The sequence below is a fragment of the Salvia splendens genome, chromosome 11 (genome assembly GCF_004379255.2).
Source record: "Salvia splendens isolate huo1 chromosome 11, SspV2, whole genome shotgun sequence".
NCBI classification, from domain to species: domain Eukaryota; kingdom Viridiplantae; phylum Streptophyta; class Magnoliopsida; order Lamiales; family Lamiaceae; genus Salvia; species Salvia splendens.
The window spans coordinates 30,911,068-30,933,123 of record NC_056042.1 but is presented as its reverse complement, the minus strand read 5'-3'; the positions used below and the strand labels follow the sequence as shown (position 1 = coordinate 30,933,123).

Sequence of the window (22,056 nt, the reverse complement as noted above, 5' to 3'; positions counted from 1 at the left end):
AAGCCTTCCATGACAGCTTGATAGTATTTTTTGTCATGTACTTGTAGACTCCACTAAAGATTGAATTATGATTTATGAGTGTTGTTCACTCCTTTTGGAGAAATAACTTTCATGCTTCAACGAGAGTATTTAGTGGAGGGGATTTGGATGGGAATCGCACTTTGAAATTTCTTTGATATGAAACAATGTGTATTTTCATCTATCCATTGTTAGTCGATTGAGTAAGATGTAAAGTAGCTTTATGAGTGGGCTATTCATTTGCAAACCAATTTCTCATATTTTCTACTCAAATCTTGGCATCTTGCAAATTGCGATAAACAGTAACGTCCAAATTTGAATAATTTTCTCATCTTAGTCAAGCTGAAGTCTTCCTCTATCACATCTCTAAGGAAATTGACGTTAACTCTTCACGCAAGTGAAACCCGTGTGGGTCCAATTCAATCAATAATAGTTCAAATGTTGCAAATACTATTAAATTTATATATTATCTTCCTCCATAAAAATAGTTTTGATTGTGGACAATACGAGTTTTAATGCAAAATTTGTAAAGTAAAGATGCACGAAGAAACATATTTGAAGTATTGTTAGTAAAAAATAAAATTCATCTCATTGGCGAGAGGAAAAATTGAAATAGTAGGAGACTAGGAGGTAATTTTGATGGACGACCGAAAGTGGAATATAAAACTACTTTTTGAAGATTATAAGATTGTCTATTGTAATAGAAGAATCATTAACTTACAAAAATATTAATGTAATAAAATACTATTTTCAATTAACACAAAAGGCACGATTATTATGGAATATAGTAGTACTATATGGTAACTAAATTATATTATTATAAGTAAAGGGATATAGGATGTCAACAGAAGACATACCAACGTCAACTACATTTAGTAACATATAAATATTTCGTGTTGATATCTATAATGTAGCTTGTTGATATAGTTATTAATTATCAATTTAAAAAAGTTATCAACTTAACGGGACTTATAGGTATATATACTTATACATATACGACGTGTAGTATCCCCATGGAAATAGTAATCCTACCGAAATTTAATACTATTAGCTAAGTATGATTTGATGGTCAATGAAAAGGAAAGATTCGGAAGAGTTAAATGTTTTCATTGAAGAATATGGAAAATATATCTTTGAATGTTAATGAATGTGGAAAAAGAAAACAATGTGAAAAAGAATAGTCCTCTAATCTCGCATATGAATTTCCAAAGCAATTAGTTTTGTGGAAATCAGAGATCTTTGAGATTTGAAGAACTCCAGAGAACTATATATGAAAATCAGTATTATCAAAATGTAATATTAAATCATTTTATTTAATTTTTGTTTTTCCATAGTATGGATCATCAATTATATAGCTCAATTAGTCGTCCAACTAACAAAACGGAAGTGGATTTATAGTATAATGCTTATAAAAATAAAAGTTCATGTACGATTTTTAAAAAAATTCTGAAAAAGTAAAGGCCATCTAAAGTCTCAACTTTCACATTTTACAAAATAAAAAGTACTTCAATGCTTGCTTGGGCTTCTGTTTTTAGAGCCCACACCAACCTTGGGGTTGACCCAATGGACCCAAGGCAATATCTAGATTTCAAATATCAACCCAGTTCCATTGTGGTATTCACTCTCTATTTTTTTGTACCAATCCTAGTCCTAAATCGACTTGATTTGATCATGTAATTTCTATTTTTTTTCATACACTTATTAAATTGATAAAATCATAAAACCTTTTATTGTGTTAATTTTCCATGACATGTTTTTTAACCATGAATCAATACGCCATTCTGTGAGCACTAGCCGGGGCGTAATTTGTCTTGCGGAAAGAGGGCTTTCCTCGACTCGACTTATAAATTTGGTTTGCTTTATTTTAGTTGTAATTCTCATTCCTCTTTTGTTGCAAGTTTCCTTTCGATTGTAATAGTTAGAGTACCGCCTATACACGGCTTGAGAAGTTTTATCTCACTATTTCTAACAAGATATGATAAGATAAGAATGCAATAATCATTTGATCTTTTGTTTCTTGAAACGATCAGTCGTTGACGAGCCAGTTCTAGAGCAAGAAGAGTCAGGGGAGGGGGGACTGGACGACCTAACACGCTTGGCCTTTTTTGGGTTGATGGGTTGTGTTACTGATTGCGAAGAGGTCAGCGAGGCGTCGGGCGAAGAGTTGTCGAAGCTCGTGGGCATGGTGAATTCGGTGAATTCATTGCTTGCGGAGGGTTGGTTTACTGATGGTGAAGAGTCCGCCGAATAAAAGAGTGATGCTGGCACGGTTATTGTCCGCTCGCTCTGGGACGTGTTACCTACAATGTCAATGGGCACGAAGGTAGACTCGGTGTCCGTGGTAGAGTCACTGCCCGTGGAGCTAGAGTCAGCGGTGTTGTCTGACATGTTGGAGTGTTACTGGTGGGATAGCATAGTGACAAAGAAGCCGAGTAAGAGAAAAAATTTAGTGGTCAAACATATTGACACGTGTTGTGTCGAATCAATTATTATTATATTTGAAAAAAAAACATACACTTAAATTTCACATTTCTTATTAACTGGGTATACAACTCCACTTTTTCATTCATTATTCAACGCTCACAAAAGAAGGCCAATCTTCCTTAGTATCAATTCATAATTCTTACTACCATCATTTAGTATATTTTTATATACATAGCATATAATTTTAGTTACTTATATATCTTAAATTCATACGTGAATATTCATAAGTGGATAACATGCCTTAATTTTACGCTCCGTTTCACATCCTTTCTCACATACTACTCTTTTTTGGCAATACAAGCTCTTTTGGACGTAGGTGTAAGAACAACAAATTGTGCGAGTTGAGTTGTTATCACGTCAACCTGATATCAGTCCAACTAATAAGTTCAAACCTGAACCTGACTCGTCAAGCACAGTCTCAATTTGAAAACAAACACCAACCCCATACAAACTAATTCATTAGCGACATGGTTCTGTTCGGGTTGACATGACATGATAACAACATGATATCGTCACGAACTTGACATGACACAACAATAACAAAATAACAACACGAAAACGCTTGAAACACGATTTCCATGATTAAAATTTAAACTTACAACCGAAGCAGTGGGAATGGGAGGTTGCTTGACTAGAGATGGCGTTGGTTAAGGAAGACTCCGACGGTATAGACTATGGTTTCCGACTTTTCCTTTCAGGATCATATATGGTGTACGAGTCCATTCAGTACACATTTATATAATATCATTATCACTTTTACATAATATACACAATATCCTTCGTAATATCGTTTTCTCTTACATAAATATCACTTTCTTTTTTTTAAACCATCATTATCTTTCTTAACATCGCAGAAAATAATATTTTGATGTTAAGAAAATATTATTGTGATGTAATGAAGAATATTGTGAATGATATTTTGATTGACCAATTAATGACTAGAATTTGTCATCTAAGATGGTGTTTTTAATCAAATAATAACTAGAATTTAGATAATAAAATTACCAATAGAATAAATGAAGATTTTGTGCGTTTAATCAAATAATAACTAGAATTTGTCATCTCCAATATCCAAATTATTCTCATTTTATAACTACATTATCAATTTTGTGCGTTTTTCTTTTGTTAATTTGAGAGTGAAGGAATGATGAAGATTGAATTCTACCTCTAGCGTCTCCAAAAAGGCCATTGTTTTCCTATTTCAAAATTTTATCTTCTCATTTTGATGTACTATAGTTTTTCCACATCGACTAAATTACTTTCTTCATGTGCCAAACTAAAATTTTTTACTTCTGTTTGCTGATATACTTCCGAAATTGTAGAACTCTTATGGAAGGAAAAATTTTGGAGTATGACATATAAAAAAATTGTCTGACCTCTTTGGGCTTACTCAAACCGGCCCAACTCATAAAGAATAAAAAAAATATGCAAATACTCCCTCCGTCCCGGATAATTTGTCCCATTTTTTCATTTCGGTCCACCCCACATAATTTGTTCCGATCAAAGTGAGACGAATTATCCGGGACGGAGGGAGTATCAAAGTCCATTTTTATAGTTCAATCAATAAATGGACTAAGTTGACTTTGTTAGGATCGTCGACTGCAACATTAGTTTGATATTGTCCGCTTTGGGTCAAGCCCGCACGGATTTGTTTTTGGGTCACTCCCAAAAGGCGCCCTGAAGGACTCGAGGTAGAGTCGGGCAAGTAGACCTAGGGGCCAGGGCTGGAACGACCCATGTTCGTGTTGATTGCATTCCCGATGTGGTCTCGGTTTGAGGGGAGGTTTGTTGGGTTACAAACCCATCCTACATCGGATGAGGGAGGGAAGTTGGAAGGTGTATATAATCCTGTCCAACCCCAATTAGTTTGAGGCCTTTTGAGAGTGACCCAAAAACAAATCCTTGCGGGCTTGACCCAAAGCGGAGAATATCAAACTAATGTTGCAGTCAACGGTCCTAACAGACTTTCCCGATATTATTAAACAAGATTATTTAGTGCTAATTCTTTATTACATGTATGCGTCACATATTACAGACATAGTGTAAGCAAACAAATCAAAACACACTATCATATAGTCTACTAATTTATTTACTGAGAGAAGCAACTGCAATAAGAGGAATATCTCTATGGACAGTAATCCCCGGTCTCTGACTCATGTCCAGAATTTCCCCTTCACCTCCATCGCCCAATTTCCAGTCAAATTTTTGCACTAGAGATGCTAGCACAAACTCAATTGTAGCAACAGCAAATGCAGCTCCAGGGCAGGCCCTTCTACCTGCCCCAAACGGGACGAGCTCGAAATTCAACCCCTTGAAGTCTATTGAAGAGTTCAAGAATCTCTCAGGCTTAAACTCCTCTGGTTCGTTCCACGAGACACCGTCTCTCCCTATAGCCCACGCGTTGATCATCACCACAGTTCCGGCTTCCACGTCGTATCCTTTGATCTTCACATCTTTGCTTGCTACTCTTGGTACTAGCAACGGGACTGGCGGGTGATACCGAAGTGTTTCTTTGATCACGGCTTTCAGATAATGCATTCTTTCTGAGTCATACTCTGTTATGTTTGAGCTGTCTTTGGCTATCTCTCTTACTTCATTTTGAAGGTTTTGCATAACGGTAGGGTTTCGCAAGAGTTCTGTCATGGCCCATTCTAGAAACACCGAGGTAGTATCTGTTCCGGCTGCAAATACATCCTGTAAAATCAACACAATTTTTTAAAAAGACTATTACAGTTAAAATGAGTATTTGCTTGTATATTTTGAAAATTTTAGTTTTTCATAGCAACTTTAAATGCCGCGTATAATTTAGCGAACTGTTGATTTGACGTGATTTTGTAAGATTTCGTCGTATTTTCGTGTAAATTCTTAAAATTTTGCTAGATTTTAGTCTTGTAGTGTAAATTATTGAATTATTCAAAAATTTGATCTGATTTAAACCACTGAATTAATTTTGATTTTGCAACCAATCTAGATTCCAAAGCTAGTTTACATAAGTAGGTTTTATCATTGGTTCACAAAGGAGAAACGAAAAAGACTGAGTAAGAAAAAACTCACCAAAAGTATTGCTTTGATGCTCTCTCTGTCATCAACCGAGACTTCACCACTGCTATCACTGTAAATTCCAAGCAAAATATCAAGAAAATTATCTCCTTTCTTCCCCTCCAAAAGCCCCTCTCTATCATCCAACCGCTCACGCATCACTCCCTCCAGAAACTCATCCATCTCCCGAGCAATCCTATCAACCTTCTCATCAAAACCACCAACACGATCCATCCAACTCAGCCAAGGCACGAATTGCCCGGCTCGAACCGCCCCGATCACCTCCGACACCTCCCCCACAAGCTCAAGAAACTTCCTCCCACTCTCCGAGTCACTGTATTTCCTCCCAAAGGCCGACCTACAAATACCATCGTTAGTGAACTCCGAAAACATCTCACTCAAATTCACTGGCCCCGAACATTCTAGAATCCTCTTCACCAAAATGGCCGTTTCTTCTTCTCTGATCAAGCGGTAAGACTGGACCCTTTTGCCGCTCAGCAGCTGCAGCATGAGCACGCTCTTCGCTCTCCGCCAGTACTCACCGTATGGCGCGAAAACGACGTCTCTTCCGTTGTAGGAGAGTTTCTTGCTTACCTTGTTGAGGGGGCGGCTGGAGAAGATGAGGTCGTGGGTTTTTGTGATCTCTCGGGCTGCGTCGGCTGAGGAGGCGACGAGGACGGGGACGGGGCCGAAGTGGAGGAGCATGATCGGGCCGTGTTTTCGGGCTAAGGATTCGAGGTTTTTGTGGGGTAAGGAGCCGAGTTGGTGGAGGTTTCCGATGATTGGAAGTTTAGGGGGTGATGGCGGTGGATTCTTGTTTGTGTGTGGCTTTGGGGATAGATTCTTGATGGTTATCCATAGCAAGAATAGGAAGATGAGAGATGGGAGTATGAGTTGGATTTGAGTTTCATCCATTTTGTAGTTGCATGAGAAGTTGATGAGCATAATTTTGGATTTTCAATGTAGTGAGGTTATATATAGTAGTAGCTTGGAATTCTAATTTAGGGCTATTGATCATTGAGGAGGTGAACAAACAGTATAGATGGCGCAATATCCTTATAGCTTTTACAATAATTATCAGAAGAATTTTAAATTTAATAACGAAATTGTATGAAATTCTATAAAAAGAAATTCGTTAGATGGAATAACTTTTATCTCTATTTATAATAATGGAAAGAGCCTTCTTTTATAACATTTGGTCTCTATTATGTCATTATTTTAAAAAATAAGGTAAGAGTCCTATTATTTTGTGCTTCTTGTTTTATTGAAAATTGGTCCTCATCCTACATAATTCTAAAGAGTCCTATTATTTTGTGCTTCTTGTTTTATTGAAAATTGGTCCTCATCCTACATAATTCTAGAAATAGATATTTATTTTTTTACCATATGTATAAATCTAGAATTATGTACTAGATTAGAGATAAGGATGAATTATAGATAAGGTATGTACTAGATTAGAGATAAGGATAAAGATGAATTATATATAAGCATGGTATTAGTGATGATGAGATAAGGATTACCTTGTCCATTATCAACTATATATATGTATGTAACATGTAGTTTCAATGTGTGAAATAAGAGAAGCCATATATTCCTATCAAACAAGAAAGTCTCCATTCTCTCGTATACTTCTACAAATCAACAGTGGCATCAGAGCTCGGTTGGATCATTAAACTGGGCGTAGCTGGTTTTACTCTACACCTTCCAAGCTTCAGAACTTGTAGATGTTGAAGGTAAAGGAACTATAGCAGTCAACATCTACAAGTTCTCCATTCCCAAGCTTAACTTGAGATTTGATTGTTCTGTGGATGTCTCTGAATTGCTTCTCATCTCCGGTCATATGATTGCTGCATCCGCTATCTATAAACCAAGCTTCATTCTTCACTTCTGATGCAACGTGGCAGGCGTAAAATATATTCTCTTCGCACTCATTTTCTTCTGAAAAACTAGCTTGATATTTTTTGTGAAGGCGACAATCTTTTACTTCATGGCCGAACTTCTCGCAGTTTTTGCATTGTGGTTTGTTTTTAAACCAACAATCTTTTTCTAGATGGCTCGTCTTTTTGCAGATCCCGCAGGGTGAATATTTTTTCTTTCCACCATCACATGATTCATTTTTCTTTTTCTTTTCTTCAAAAATTTTCCTCCGAATATGAGAATTTTGAGACCGTACGTTTAGCTTAGACTGAAATGCATTTTCAGCAGGTTCATCTTGGCGCATACTCAATCTTTTCTCATAAGCTTCAAGTGAGCCTATTAATTCAGTTACCGACAACTTACTTAGGTCTTTAGTTTCTTCTGTTGTCGTAACAATTGGATCAAATTTGCCTGGGAGAGTGATTAGAATTTTTTCAACAACTCTTGTGTCAGTAATAGGTTCTCCATAGGCTTTTAATTGATTTACTATCTCTCTTAGCCGAGTATAGTAATCCTTTAAGGTCTCAGATTCTTTCATTGTCATATTCTCTAAATCTCTTCTAAGAGTTTGTAATTTGAGATGACGTACCTTCTCACTCCCATGATATTCTTCCTTAAGAATATCCCAAGCCTCCTTTGATGTTTGAGCTCCACTGATTCTTGGAAATATGGACTCTGCCATAGCCATCTGTAGTGAGTAGAGGGCCAAGTTATCCTTCTCCATCTCTTTGTTGAACTTTGCTCTGTCAGTTGTAGACAAAGCCGATAGGTCTTCGGGAATAGTATATCCCTTGTCGACAATATCCCATAGGCTTTGGGACATAAAATACGTCCTCATTTTAATAGCCCAATAGTTATAGTTTTCTCCTGAAAAGGTAGGGATTGGTGTTTGATGGTTACTTGAAGGTGTGGCCATAGTGGGAAATTAGATACGGGATTGGAAGGTGTAGAGTAAAACTAGCTACGCCCAGTTTAATGATCCAACCGAGCTCGATGCCACTGTTGATTTGTTGATTTGTAGACGTATATGAGAGAAGGGAGACTTTCTTGTTTGATATGAATATATGGCTTCTCTTATTTCACACACTGAAACTACATGTTACATACATATATATAGTTGATAATGGATAAGGTAATCTATTAAGTGTGGGTCAAATGATGTAGAAAGGATATTCACTGATCTTTAAAGAGAATTCATGCACAATATATGATAACAAAAATAAAGATCTAGTAGCAGAGGTAAAGATGCAGAAACAGAGGAACTTTCCACTCTGCTGGCAATACATAGAAGCCGCACTAAAAGCTCAGGAAGATCCACCATGGCTATGGCACCAAAGGTTCGGGCATTTCAATCTACACGGGTTGAATATACTTCACCAGAAAAATATGATGAGAGATCTTCCACCCATCCAAACAAATGATGCAGTTTGTGGAAAGTGCATGGAAGGCAAACAACACAGGAAGCCATTTCCTTCAGGCAAAACATGGAGAGCTAAGAAGGTTCTGGAACTGATACACACTGACGTGTGTGGTCCGATGAGGACTCCGACATTTGAAAATAACAGGTATTTCATCCTCTTCATTGATGACTTTACAAGAATGACTTGGGTCTATTTTATGAAAGAAAAATCAGAAGTCTTGACTATCTTTAAGAGATTCAAGAGTCTAGTGGAGAATCAAAGCGGACGGAAAATTAAAGTTCTACGAAGTGATAGAGGAACAGAATATACCTCCAATAAGTTTAACAAGTTTTGTGAGAATGAAGGAATTCATCATCAACTCACTGTCGGATATGCACCTGAGCAAAATGGCGTCTCGACAATTATGGAGATTGCAAGGACAATGCTAGCAGAAAAATATATGCCGAAAGAATTCTAGGCGGAAGTTGTTTATATTGCAGTTTATCTGCTCAACAGATGCCCAACAAAAGCTGTGCTAAATAAAACTCCAATTGAAGTATAGAGCGGACGAAAGCCATCGGCACAACATCTAAGAGTTTTCGGGAGTATCTGCTATGCTCACATCCCAAAAGAGAAAAGACACAAACTGGAGGAAAGAACACAGAAATGTATATTTCTCGGCTATAGCACTCAATCAAAAGGATACAAGATCTATCACCTTGAAACAGGAAACAATGAAGAAATGACCAAAGAGTTCAAAGAGGCTATGATGAAAAGTTTCGAAATGACCGACCTTGGGCAAATGCACTACTTCCTCGGCATTGAGGTAAATCAAGATGAGAAGGGAATATTTATCACACAGGAGAAATATACAAAAAATTTGCTTAGACGCTTCAAGATGGAGGGTTGTAAACCCGTGGCTACTCCCCTTGTCACAAATGAGAAATTCAGCAAAGAAGATGGCACTCCGAAAGCCAATGCAGCTATCTATAGAAGTATCATTGGGAGTCTACTATATCTAACAGCTTCAAGACCAGATATTATGTATTCGACAAGTCTACTATCAAGATTTATGCAAGATCCAAGCCAAGTTCACTATGGAGCTGCAAAAAGAATATTGAGATATTTACAGGGCACACGAGATTATGGAATCTGGTACACACCAGAGTCTTTTTCAAAACTGATCGGCTACACAGATAGTGATTGGGGAGGATCAACAGATGATATGAAAAGTACATCTGGTTATACATTCTCACTTGGATCGGACATATTCTCATGGTCATCAAAAAAGCAAGATTGTGTAGCACAATCCTCGGCAGAAGCTGAATATGTCGCAGCAGCATTAACAACAAGCCAAGCTATTTGGCTAAGACGTATTCTAGGATACATGGGTGAACATCAAGAAAATCCTACTGATATATTGCGACAATAAGTCTGCAATAGCTATGGCAAAGAATCCCGTGCATCATAACAGAACTAAACACATTGCCATCAAATATCACTTTCTAAGGGAGGCAACTACTAACAAGCAAATAGAGCTGAAATATATTGGAACCGGAGACCAATTGACATATATCTTTACAAAGCCACTTCCAAGATCAAGGTTCGAGATACTACGCGAAAAGCTCGGAGTTATTCGAATGAGCACCAAAGGGGAGTATTGAAAATTGGTCCTCATCCTACATAATTCTAGAAATAGATATTTATTTTTTTGCCATATGTATAAATCTAGAATTATGTTGACTAGATTAGAGATAAGGATGAATTATAGATAAGGATAAGAATAGAATTATAGATAAGCATGGTATTAGTGATGATGAGATAAGGATTACCTTGTCCATTATCAACTATATATATGTATGTAACATGTAGTGTCAGTGTGTGAAATAAGAGAAGCCATATATTCCTATCAAACAAGAAAGTTTCCCTTCTCTCATATACTTCTACAAATCAACATGTTTATATTCTTCATGTCTAGAATTATACAGTAGTGTCATAATTTTGTTGCAATCACAATTGCTTTCAAGAAATCATCATACTCCCTCCGTCCCTCTATAGTAGAGGCGTTTCTTTTCAGCCCGGGATTTAAGAAAAGTTGTATTAAGTGAGTTAAGTAAATGAATAATAAAGTAGAGAAGGAAAACTGTAGGGAGAATAAAGTAAGAGAGAGTAAAGTAAGAGAGAAGAAAAGTTGTTACTTTTTGCTAAAAAAAGAAACGACTCAGCTACAGTGGAACAAAAGACTCAGCTACAGAGGGACGGAGGGAGTATCATTTTCTTCTAGGGTCTTGATTCTATAAAATTCCATTTGCTATCATGGAATTGAGCTATGGAATCACAATTGAAGCCTTTAACACCAAATCCAATATTTGGCACCATAAAATATTTAGATTTGGAATTAAATTACAATTCTAGTTCCTATCAATTCCACGATTTGAATTCCAAATTAAATATAGATAATTGAAATTCCAATTAGTTATATAATTAGTCACTTTCATACACTACACCTCTACCACACAAACGCACAAAACATACAATATTGCACACACACAATTGGTGGTTCACTATGATAATCAGTTCATTTTTCACTTGAAAAAAATTGCATGCTATTAGCATTATGGATAGCACGAGAATGCCCTTTCTTTCCAAAATATTTGCCTTCCCATTAACTATTCACGTGTGAGCTTAACTATTAATTAGTCTCCAAAAAAGCATCAAAGAGGAGCCAAGACAAAAAAAACAAAGGTTGTAGAGCGCTGAGTGTATCAACAGCAGAGCTAGTTTTTGCATAACTTAACTAAGAATGGATGGAAGTGCAGTTTTCCTAGACATGATGAAGGATTTCCCACACATGAATGGTCGAAGAGCCTCTGGTATCTCAACCTCGTCCTCCTTCTGGTTGTTCTCAAGGATGGCGCACATGGTCCGCTGAATTGCTGTCGAGGTCGAGTTTAACATGTGGACGTACTCTTCAGACTTGCCCTGTAACATGTGGACGTACACAAATGACAGTGATCTTATGTAATTGAATAAATCTGAAGTTAAGACTTAGATAAAAAAAAAGTACCAAGCTACTACACATACTTTTCAGAATTATACTTCGTTTCTAGACAATATTAACTATATGATTCACCTTCTTTAAATATCTTCTACTGATTTTTACAATAATTTGAAAAGTAACCATCACTATTGCATGGTGTGCCTGAATGAATTTAGTTAACCAGTATTACAGACTTATTATGGTAATGTGGTATCTTCTCTCTAAAGTTAAAGACTGCATTAAGGTACAAACTCTGAACAATCATTTTAAGCTATTCGAAAATTAGAAAATGTTACCTTGTAAAGCTGATCATCAAATTCGGCCAACTGGGCAGACTTTTCCATAATACCTTTCCGCATGAAGAAAGGAGGCTCCAACAAAGGGTATCCCCTATTCTCCAAAAAATAAAGACCAAAGTTGAAGTTTAAGCCATACAAATGGCCCGCAACATTTGCACCTACAAATGTTGAAACCCACTTTATATCAACAAACTAGTTAATGCTATGAGTATAATAATTGGAACTAAGCCAAAGCTAGTAAAATTGAACTCCACATTTGACAAATTTAGGCCTGGACACCAAAGCTATTGACAAACATACGAACAAAGTTTATGGCTTGTCCTGCTATGCCAAGCACAAAGCAGCTGCCAATTTACTTGCACAATTTCTTAAATATTAATAGTACTTTTTAATGTAAAGTGAGCACCTTTCTCCAAATCTGCAATTCCAAGAAGTTTAACAAGCTCGACATGATTCTTCAGCTTTGGCTCCATCCTCTTCTCTCCTATAACAACATTATTGACCTGAAAAATGTCCCGATTCGTTGAAAAGATTATCCAGCACATGGACATCCAAGAAGGCAAGAAGACCTCGAACTCACCTCATTATTGTCAACCAGAACAGAATCATGCACTATGTTCCCAATGCTTCCTAATTTAAGCCGTAATGCTGCTTCGGCCTCCTTCACCTCGGCCACCTTCTGTGCTGTCAGTTCTTTGTTTTCATCTAGACTGCCTTTAAATTCATTTGCATCTCCCCCGGACTTGCAATAAAACAAAAAACGAAACTGACGCCAATCTTTGTGGGAGTATAAAATTAGTTAGGTAATATAAAATTAAAATGAGATAAACAAAGACTAGAAACTGACGCTTTTGTCAAGCTCAATAACCTCATCAACAATTCCAACGTCGGCGCTGAGACTCCCTTATTTTCTCAGGATCCCCGCCCTTCTCATCGCGAAATAGATTAATGTCCAACATCTTATAGTCTTCCCTGATCTGCAATTTCCACGCCGAAGCGTGAAGAGGTGGTATACCAAATTCTATGGAATAATTTTAATACTACTGAGCGACGGCGGGCGGCGAGCTCTAGAAGCGGCGGGAGGTGAAGAGAGGAGAGAGAGGCGTGACTCGTGATCGTGGTCGTGATATTTTGAATTTGAGGTCAATTGTTTTTATTATATAAGTATATAAATAAAGGAATAAATTTGTGAAATTCACGCTATAATCTTAATCAAATCACGTAAATCTTTTTATTATGTTCATATCTCCCAACTAGTCACAGATTAGAGATTACTTATATGGAGTATGTGAAAATGCCTCAGAATGCGTAGTATCCATATGTAGAATAAAAAAAACTGCAGGCTCATTTATGGAATTGATTTTCTATATCAACCTATTTTCAAAACATTGCCCTCAAGTCAAAATTCCAAAAATAGAAATATCAAACGTATTGATCGGTCAAATATTCGTTTATATGTCACGTGCGTCAAATACATATCAAGTATTGGATTCAATAATGATTTTATTTAAAAAATATACCATATTAATCACATTATACCTGAAATTATTGGTTTTAGTCAATAAGGTTTGAGGGTAAACAGAGCCATCGTTGGGGATGTAGCTCAGATGGTAGAGCGCTCGCTTAGCATGCGAGAGGTACGGGGATCGATACCCCGCATCTCCATATTATATTGTTAATACTGCGTATATTTTTTCTAAGTTCAATTTTGCATGAATACAAATTTTTCTAAGTTCAATTTTGCATGAATACAAATTAAGGGTACATGTAACGTAGATATCTTACAGAGAAACTCAAACGTTGAATTTATTGTATAAAAAATCAAGATACACAATATAAAAGTTTCGGTTTGATAGATGAATATTTCCAGGAGGCTAGCTTTGTATGAGTTTCCCTCAGCCAAAATTCCATTCCTATTTTAAAGCGGGATTTCACCATGCACCATCATAATCCTCTTGCGCCACGAACATTGCATGATCCGAATATTTCCCACTATATAACTCCCCCCACCATCAAATTATAAAGTAAAAAAGCCTAATTCATCATGGAAGAATTATACAAAGCAGCATTAGCCATTGCCTATCTGCTGCTCCACAGTTCCTACATCGCCGGAGCAGCGTTACTCGCCGCCTCGCCCTCGCCCTCACCCTCCCCCACCGCCTTGTCCTCAGCCTCCGTGGCCAGCCCGCCTGGCCAATGGAAGCTTCTTCGAAACAACACCGGAGTGGTGGCCATGCACATGGCCCTCACCCACCTCAACACCGTCCTCATGTTCGACCAGACCAGCTCCGGCCCCTCCAACTACCACCTCCGCCACCGCTACGACGGCCGCCGCTGCCAGAGGGACCGACAGGATTTACTCGACCCCTCGTGCTACGCTCACTCGGTCGAGTATAGCATTTCCACCAATACCATCAGGCCCCTCTTCATCCAGCCCGACCCCTGGGCCTCCTCCGGCTCGTTCTTGAGCAACGGCACGTTGCTCGAGACCGGCGGATTCGGGCTTGGCGCGAAGCGGGTGCGCTACTTCAGGCCGTGTAAAAACGGCAACTGCGATTGGACCCAGGGCAGGAAGCATCTCTCTGCACAGAGATGGTATGCTTCCAGCCTCAGGCTACCAGACCACGACGACCGGGTGGTCCTCGTGGGCGGGTACAACCTCACCTCCTATGAATTCGTGCCCAAGAGATTCCCAAATGAGGAATGTTTCAACCTACCATTCTTGAAAAAGACTTATGATAGTAGTGAAAGAGGCAACAACATGTACCCAATTCTACACCTGTCTCCAGATGGCCATTTGTTCATCTTCGCCAACACCGACTCGATTCTCTTCAACTACAAACGCAACCAAGTAGTGAAATCATTCCCTCGAATCCCGGGGAAAGGCTCCCGAACTTACCCGAGCTCGGGTTCGTCAGTGCTCCTCCCGATCGACCTCAACGACCACTTTTTAAAAGCAGAGGTCATGATATGCGGGGGAGCAGCCGCAGGGGCGGTCAACGCGGCCGCAAGAGGCCAGTTTCTGAGAGGTCTGGACTCGTGCGGCCGGATGACCATCACCGGCAACAACCACAGGTGGAAGATGGAAACAATGCCCACCGCCAGGCTGATGCACAACATGATCATCCTCCCAAACGGCAACGTTTTGATCATCAACGGCGTCGAGAGCGGCAGCGCAGGCACGAACTGCGCCGCGCGCCCGGCGCTCCAGCCGTACCTGTACAAGCCGAAGAAGCAGCTCGGCCTCCGTTTCTCTCTCCTAAAGCCGACGAAGATCTCGAGGATGTATCACTCCTCGGCGGTTCTCTTACCCAACGGGAAGGTTCTCGTGGGCGGCAGCAACCCGAACAGCCGCTACGCCTTCCGGAACGTGGCGCACCCGACGGAGCTCCGGCTGCAGGCGTTCACGCCGCCGAACATGATGGCGCCGTTCGACGACAGGAGGCCGAGAAATGTGACGGTGGAACAGGAAGGCGGAGTGGTGTACGGCGGGACGTTTACGGTGAGGTTTGTGATGAGGAAGAAGGCGTGGCACTCGGCGCACGACGTCGTTTTCACGGCCTATGCATCGCCGTTCAACACGCATTCTCTCTCCATGGATCAGAGGCTGCTGGTGTTGAGGGCGGAGAAGGTTACGGTGGAGACGGCTAAGGGAGCGGTGGGGAAGCGGTTGTTGAGTGCGGTGGTGGAAGCTCCGCCTTCGGCGATGGTGGCGCCGGCTGGTTATTATATGATCAGTGTTATTTATAATGGGATTCCGAGCGAATCTCAGTGGGTTAGGTTCATGCACAAGTGAGAGAAGAAGAGCAACAACACGAACTAAAATCCTCATAATCGATGTTTTTTCCTTTTTTTCTCTTCTTTTTGTTGCGATTATCACATGTCCAACTTTGCTCAGTTAGTTGGACCTTATCTATGTAGTATTGTTTTTCTATTAATACTAAAGTGGATCAAAATTGACAAATTGTAATGCTTTAATATTTTGCATCGGGGGTTTTGTTGAGTTATTAAACTCAATTATTTCGCTATTAAGAAATATATTGGTGGAAGTGATGAAGTAGGTGCATCACCTAGTTATTATACGTGGATGAAATTTTGTTTCCTCATGGCTACATGAAAGCCACGTACCATATTGATCATTAGGAGGTGGATTTAGTGGCTAACATTTGTTATCTTCTATATTAATGATGCACTATTTATTAGCACTAAAAATACCTGCAAGCATACAAGGTAGATCTAGTATAGCTAAAGGTCAGTACCGGATATCGAACACAGGGAATAAGATTGCAACTGACTACCATATACTAAGCGTCATATACTATCTAGAGACACGTGATTTTTGGGGTTGATTAATTAAACTAGACTGAAAGAAATAAACAAAAAAATGGAAAACATAAAAAGAAATAATACAAAGCAGGCTTAAGAATGTAGAATTTTAGGATCCAAAAACACAATCGACTTCCTTGAATTACGGTCTCCAGAGCTATTAAGTCGATCACAATTATAGATTAAACCCCCTCCCGAGGTGAGAAACCTGTAGATTAGGTGATAGGATTGAAGTCCCCTTCTAACCCTTAAACCCCTAACTCCTAAAAGCATATAAGATCAAAGACCTCACTCAAAACCTCAACTCTCCCGAGTTCTATTGAATTAAGGTGTGAATTATCCCTTTTTCCAAGTCAATTATTTCGTCACCCGAGTACTCTAATCAACTCTAACATGTATTCAAGAGTTAGCTAATCAATTGAACATAGAAAGCACCAGATAAATCAAATAACTGCAAGAGCTAACAAGGAAAATCAATCGAATATCTATACCAAAAATTCTACAAAAGATGTTCTACTCATAGACAAGTAAAAACTCCAATTAAAGTACGAGACATGAAAGAAATTGATAAAAACCCAAGGTTGAATCTTCAATCTTCAGTCTTCTCTTGCCTGGATCTGCAGAGCTCCGCTCCAATGGAATATGGATGAATTTAAGGGTGGAATATGGAATGGAAGAAGTGTAGAGAGGGAGAAGGATTGGAGGCTATGAGATCAAGATTATGAATTAGGTTCAAAGGTATTTATAGGCTAGAAAAAGGTTTATTTTTGATAAATTTTGTTCCCTACAAGAAATACGAGAGATTTGGCTTCACAATATAATAATTTCTTTTCTTCCGTTAATTTCCGCCTAATTTCCGCCAGATTTTGACTGTACTGCGCGATGTTTTAAAATGGCCATAACTTTCTCCACAGAACTCCGATTTAGATATTTAAGGTATCCACGCGAAGGTCTTTCGAAGACGAAGAGACTGGTATCTAGTAGGCACTGATTGGACTTCAAAATCGCTTCCAGAATGGGCTCGAACAGAGGCTGCAGCACTTTGGCCTTTTTTTCACCTTTTTCTATCTTTTTCTATCGTTTATCAACAAACACGTCAAAAATACCAAATATATAACATATGCAATTTAAGAACATAATTTGCATGATTGATATTTAAATTAAGTCAAATCTAGTCCTTCAAAACATGCAAAATCTGTGTTTGTCAATTAAGTAAATAGGTGACGTAGTGTATATGTATATCATAGGTAGTAGATATTTCCCTATAAATAGCCTAGTTGTGTTCATTGTAAAATAATCAATCAAGAAAGAAAAAGAAATGAGTGAGTTGGAGAGGAAAAGAGCCGTAGCTCAAATGAGGAAAATTGAGAGAGTTGTGTTGTGTTGTGCTGTGCTGAAGCACTTTTGTGTATTTTGTAATCCCTTTGTGAGAAGCTTATTAATACTTATCTTCCATATTTCCTCCTTGTTGAGTGTTCTTATATTTTGTGTGTCAAACATCTAAGAGGTTTTACTCGAAGTGTCTCAAGTCATATTATAGCTAGTTTTTTTTTTCTAATTTCCAATTTGCATTGACGGATATCTAAAAAATAAATCACGGGACCGGATACAATGAAGGTCATTGTCGCCGGTCGAAGAAGCCTTTTTTTCCACCTTTTCAGTTACATTAAGTCTGATTCGAAATTTTTATCAGTCCCAGATGGCCCGAAGGACCTCCGAAAAATAAAAGAGGTAATGCCAAATATGGTGCTGCAGGCGACCTCTACGTCCTGATGGTCGGAGAAGAGGAATATGGATATGACTGATGTCAGCCATGCACTGTAAAAATACAAATCATATTTTCAAGTGATTGAATACTGTAAAACTCAAATTATTATTTTCCAATGAATGCAACAGATTATTTTTGTCATGATGTTGTTATGATTTACATATAATGGATGTTTATTGCATATTTAAATGTATTAGCGAACATAACAAAGTCGAAGTCTTTGTTTTGTAAACCGGTTGTGGGCTGCGCTCAATTTAAGGTACGCGGTCAGTCCTGAACAAAGAAAAATAACAATTTCACAACCTAGATAGGCCTAGACTACCTATCGAGAAAGGTTGCAATGTCAGTCCGATTATTTCTAAGCTTTATTGAAATAAGATGACGTTGGTGTGGTATAGCACTGAATGGATCTAACAGCAAGACGAGTCTTTATGCTATCTACTGAAAGACGAGGTCTTGATAATTAATTTCTTAATCAATGTACATTAGCATTGAGCATACGATATTGAGTATCTATTACTTTGACTTATCAAAGGTGCGGGTTTTTCGTCACCCAACGATCCAGGTATATTGGGTAGTGGTGATCATTATCTGGCGGTGCTAGGATTGCTATTATGTTGAATCGTGCGCGAGGAAAGTCTCCTTTGATAACATCCACAAGAGGAGCTCGAAACAAGGTTTTATTATTCGGAACCTAGCTAGTTGGAGTTTGATTACTCTATGAATAATAAATAAGTGGTTCTTGCTAAGTCCACTCTTGGAGATTAAAATATGTTAATTAATTAAGTCCATAGCAGGCATTGATTAATTAATGGATGTTTCTATCTTAAGCAAGGGAAATTAATTACACACACAAAAGGAAACCCGGAATACTTGTAATTTCGGATTTGGAAAGGCAGTGCAATATTACTTCTGTAGTGGTTGCTTGTAATATTCCAATATAAACTTGTATTAAATTGTTGGTTCAATTTAATTAGTAAAAAACTAATTGGGTGAGGTCATGTCCAAATTCTTCCTTACATCCCTAACTGGGCCCAATGTGTGACTTAATATAAATAGGAGCATAAAGGAGACAGGAAACACACTTTTTTCTAATCATAATTTTCGTCCCTCTCCATCTAGAGAGAGAATAAAAAATTGCTCTCCTTCCGTGCGCAGTTTTCTGTCTTCGTTATTTAAGTCCTAGTACACTGGTGAGATTTGCCCACACAAATATCCGTCTACAGTCAAGGACACCAGTCAGAAGATCTGAGGTCGAGTTCTCAAGATCTTCACGTGGAGAAGGCGCAAGCCATCTTCGATTCTTAAGTGAATCAACAAAGGTAAATTGGCTAACTCCGCAGTAAGCATGTTTTAGGAATTGTTTGTGCTAAAGCATGTTTAAAATTCAAGTTATGAGCATGATACATGTGATAATTACGCGAATAGAATTTATCTAAATAATCTGCTAAATAGATCAGTATTATGTGATCCGTTAGAAACGCACACTTCCGCTGCCAACACCTTCAATTGGTATCAGAGCCAGTCTTTGGCTTTGATTATTTGGATTTAAATTTCGTGAAATTCATGTATGCATGTGTTATTTGATTATGAAGCATGTTCTTGTTGGTTTTTGTTTAATTTTATGCATGTTCAACTCAAGAACAATCGAATCAAAGAACTTGAATTTTTCGATCGGACGAGACGTGCGATCCGTCGGTGCTCGCGCCGAGATGGATCGCACCACGCACGATCGGGATAGGGTTGTAGATTGAGTGGGAGTCGAGGGATCGCGATCACGGGGTGACGCGCAGACGAGCGTGGGCTCGTGCGTGCCGCCGGCCGAGACCGCACGCCCAAGCGGAACCCGCGATGTGTTCGATGCGACGGTGGCTGACGCGGAGTGGTGGTTCGTCCGAGCACCACCGAGACACCACGAGCCACTAGGTCAGGAACCCTAGGCGGAAGAACCAGCGCCCCGACGAGACGCCAGGCCGAGAGCGTCGCACCAATATGCGTGTCGCTGGCTTGGGCAGTGGGAGCCGCTGGGGCGAGACGGCCAAGATACGTGGTCGGGCTGGCCGAGAGCGGGGGCGCCACCGAGCGCACCGCTGGCCGAGAGCTCGCACCACCCAACGGGTCACGGTGCCGCGACGGGTAGCGAGACGCTGGCCGAGAGCCAGCACCATCCGTCGAGACGGCTGGCCGAGACGCGTCGACACCCGACGGTCGAGATGGCCGAGACAGGTGGTCGCCGCTGGCTGAGAAGCACGCCGAGTGCAGGGGCCACCCGAAGGCGCGCTGCTGGCCGAGACGCCGTGTGCGTCATTATCCGGCGATGAACTCGTCGGATTTTTGTCGTTCATCGTTCGTGCAAACCTCGTGCGATGAGATAACGATGAAAGATTATTTTAAAGATTATTTAATTTTTTAATTAAAAGATATCATTAAAATATCATTATTTAATGGAAATAAAATCTTTTTGAAAGATTTCCCTATATTCTAGGAATATTTTTTTATTATCTATATCTATGGAAATAAATAATATTATTTTATTCTTAGATGATATAGACAAGAATAATTTAATAGTTTCCTAATATTTATATGTCTAGAATCCTAATTATGATAGATATATATGAATACATTAAATAATTAAACTTCTCTTCCTAATCTTGAACATGAAAATAATTTGAATTTAATTTTTCATGTCTTATTAAGAATTAAATAACTTAATTATTTTAGATATATCTTATAGTAGACATGAATAAGAATTAGACTCTAGAACATTATTTTCCTAAAGGAAGATACCAATAATGAATAAAAGATTTAATTATCCAGCATATTAAATACCAACATAATCTAATTAAGCCTTAATCTGCCTCAAGGCTAAGGATAATTAAAGAAAAACCATAACCAAAATATCTAAGCTATAATTACGAACTCAACATTTGTATATGGTCTTCATCAATTGGTCTGCAATTTATGAAGCTTTTTCTAATATTATCGCCACCTGCTATGTGGGGACAATAATCCTAAGAAATAGCGAGTTCATGAGGGCGGACTTCTAAAAAATAAACAGTATGAACTAGAATGTGGTTTCCAATATTATCGCCACCTGCTCTGTGGGGACAATAATCCTAAGAAACTGCGAGATTCAGAAGTTCACACAGGGTTTATGGGATAGCTTGATCTTGTTAGCAGCACATGAGCATTGATATGGGAGTGTGTTGTAGGAATGAGACTATGTAATGCTAAATTCGGTGGTCTTGCTTAGGCAACATTAGGCGGCCATGCCACTCTGTGGTCTCTGGACTATTCGTCGGTGTTGTGACCAGTAAAATTGTAAGATTTTAATGCATATTGACTTCCTCTGGAGGGTACAAAATTTTAATTTCACAGTTGTAAGATTTTGAAAAGTTTTATGGTTAATCTGATCAAACATCTTACATAAGTTTATGATAAATAGTAAATACTCTGTTTTGCAGTGCAAATCAAATCGTCAAAGATGTCGTTCAATCCTCTTTCTGCAATTCTTAAAGAAAACAAACTCGATGGCCAAAATTACATAAAATGGAAATAAAACTTGGACATCGTTCTTACAGCAGAAGAGTACAACTTTGTACTCACAACCCCGCGACCTCCAGTGCCGCCGGCCAACGCAGCGGTAGGAGTCAGAGATGCACACAGACGGTGGCATAAGGCGAATGAGATGGCTAAGTGCTATATGTTGGCATCTATGCCATCAGTGCTCAAGCATCAGCATTCAGCCATGGAAACAGCCGCCGA

General features: G+C 38.9%; 5 protein-coding genes and 1 non-coding gene across 6 annotated transcripts; 3 read left to right on the top strand and 3 right to left on the bottom strand.

Annotated features, from left to right (window-relative positions):
- Positions 1–4,412: 4,412 nt before the first annotated feature.
- On the bottom strand, positions 4,413–6,571 carry LOC121755230 (cytochrome P450 71A8-like). The gene is made up of 2 exons (XM_042150509.1): positions 5,557–6,571; positions 4,413–5,196 (listed from the first exon to the last, which is right to left on the bottom strand). The coding sequence occupies exons 1-2, from the start codon at positions 6,484–6,486 to the stop codon at positions 4,588–4,590; spliced, it is 1,539 nt and encodes a 512-aa protein (XP_042006443.1). The 5' UTR covers positions 6,487–6,571; the 3' UTR covers positions 4,413–4,587.
- Positions 6,572–7,252: 681 nt separating this feature from the next.
- Positions 7,253–8,296, bottom strand: LOC121754790. The gene has a single exon (XM_042150096.1). It carries the CDS (start codon positions 8,294–8,296, stop codon positions 7,253–7,255), a length of 1,044 nt encoding a protein of 347 aa, XP_042006030.1.
- A 1,304-nt stretch (positions 8,297–9,600) lies between these two features.
- On the top strand, positions 9,601–10,290 carry LOC121754789 (secreted RxLR effector protein 161-like). Its single transcript, XM_042150095.1, has one exon. It carries the CDS (start codon positions 9,601–9,603, stop codon positions 10,288–10,290), a length of 690 nt encoding a protein of 229 aa, XP_042006029.1.
- Positions 10,291–11,500: 1,210 nt separating this feature from the next.
- On the bottom strand, positions 11,501–12,981 carry LOC121754788 (serine--tRNA ligase-like; the record flags this gene model as incomplete). Its single annotated transcript, XM_042150094.1, has 4 exons — positions 11,501–11,840; positions 12,195–12,355; positions 12,604–12,700; positions 12,778–12,981. Coding segments are annotated over 4 exons (651 nt in total), but the record flags the coding sequence as incomplete, so codon positions are not given.
- An 808-nt stretch (positions 12,982–13,789) lies between these two features.
- Positions 13,790–13,862, top strand: TRNAA-AGC. The gene has a single exon. It is a non-coding gene; the product is annotated as a tRNA-Ala (tRNA).
- Positions 13,863–14,229: 367 nt separating this feature from the next.
- On the top strand, positions 14,230–16,161 carry LOC121754251 (aldehyde oxidase GLOX-like). The gene has a single exon (XM_042149624.1). It carries the CDS (start codon positions 14,242–14,244, stop codon positions 15,991–15,993), a length of 1,752 nt encoding a protein of 583 aa, XP_042005558.1. The 5' UTR covers positions 14,230–14,241; the 3' UTR covers positions 15,994–16,161.
- The last annotated feature ends 5,895 nt before the right edge of the window (positions 16,162–22,056 follow it).

Bases quoted from the DNA above. Each gene is read 5' to 3' on its own strand.
- LOC121754789 (XM_042150095.1), top strand. From the start codon at position 9,601: ATGACCAAAGAGTTCAAAGAGGCTATGATGAAAAGTTTCGAAATGACC.
- LOC121755230 (XM_042150509.1), bottom strand. From the start codon at position 6,486: ATGCTCATCAACTTCTCATGCAACTACAAAATGGATGAAACTCAAATC. The intron at 5,197-5,556 runs GTGAGTTTTTTC...TTGATTTTACAG, and splicing joins GCATCAAAGCAATACTTTTG to GATGTATTTGCAGCCGGAAC.
- LOC121754790 (XM_042150096.1), bottom strand. From the start codon at position 8,296: ATGAGGACGTATTTTATGTCCCAAAGCCTATGGGATATTGTCGACAAG.
- LOC121754251 (XM_042149624.1), top strand. From the start codon at position 14,242: ATGGAAGAATTATACAAAGCAGCATTAGCCATTGCCTATCTGCTGCTC.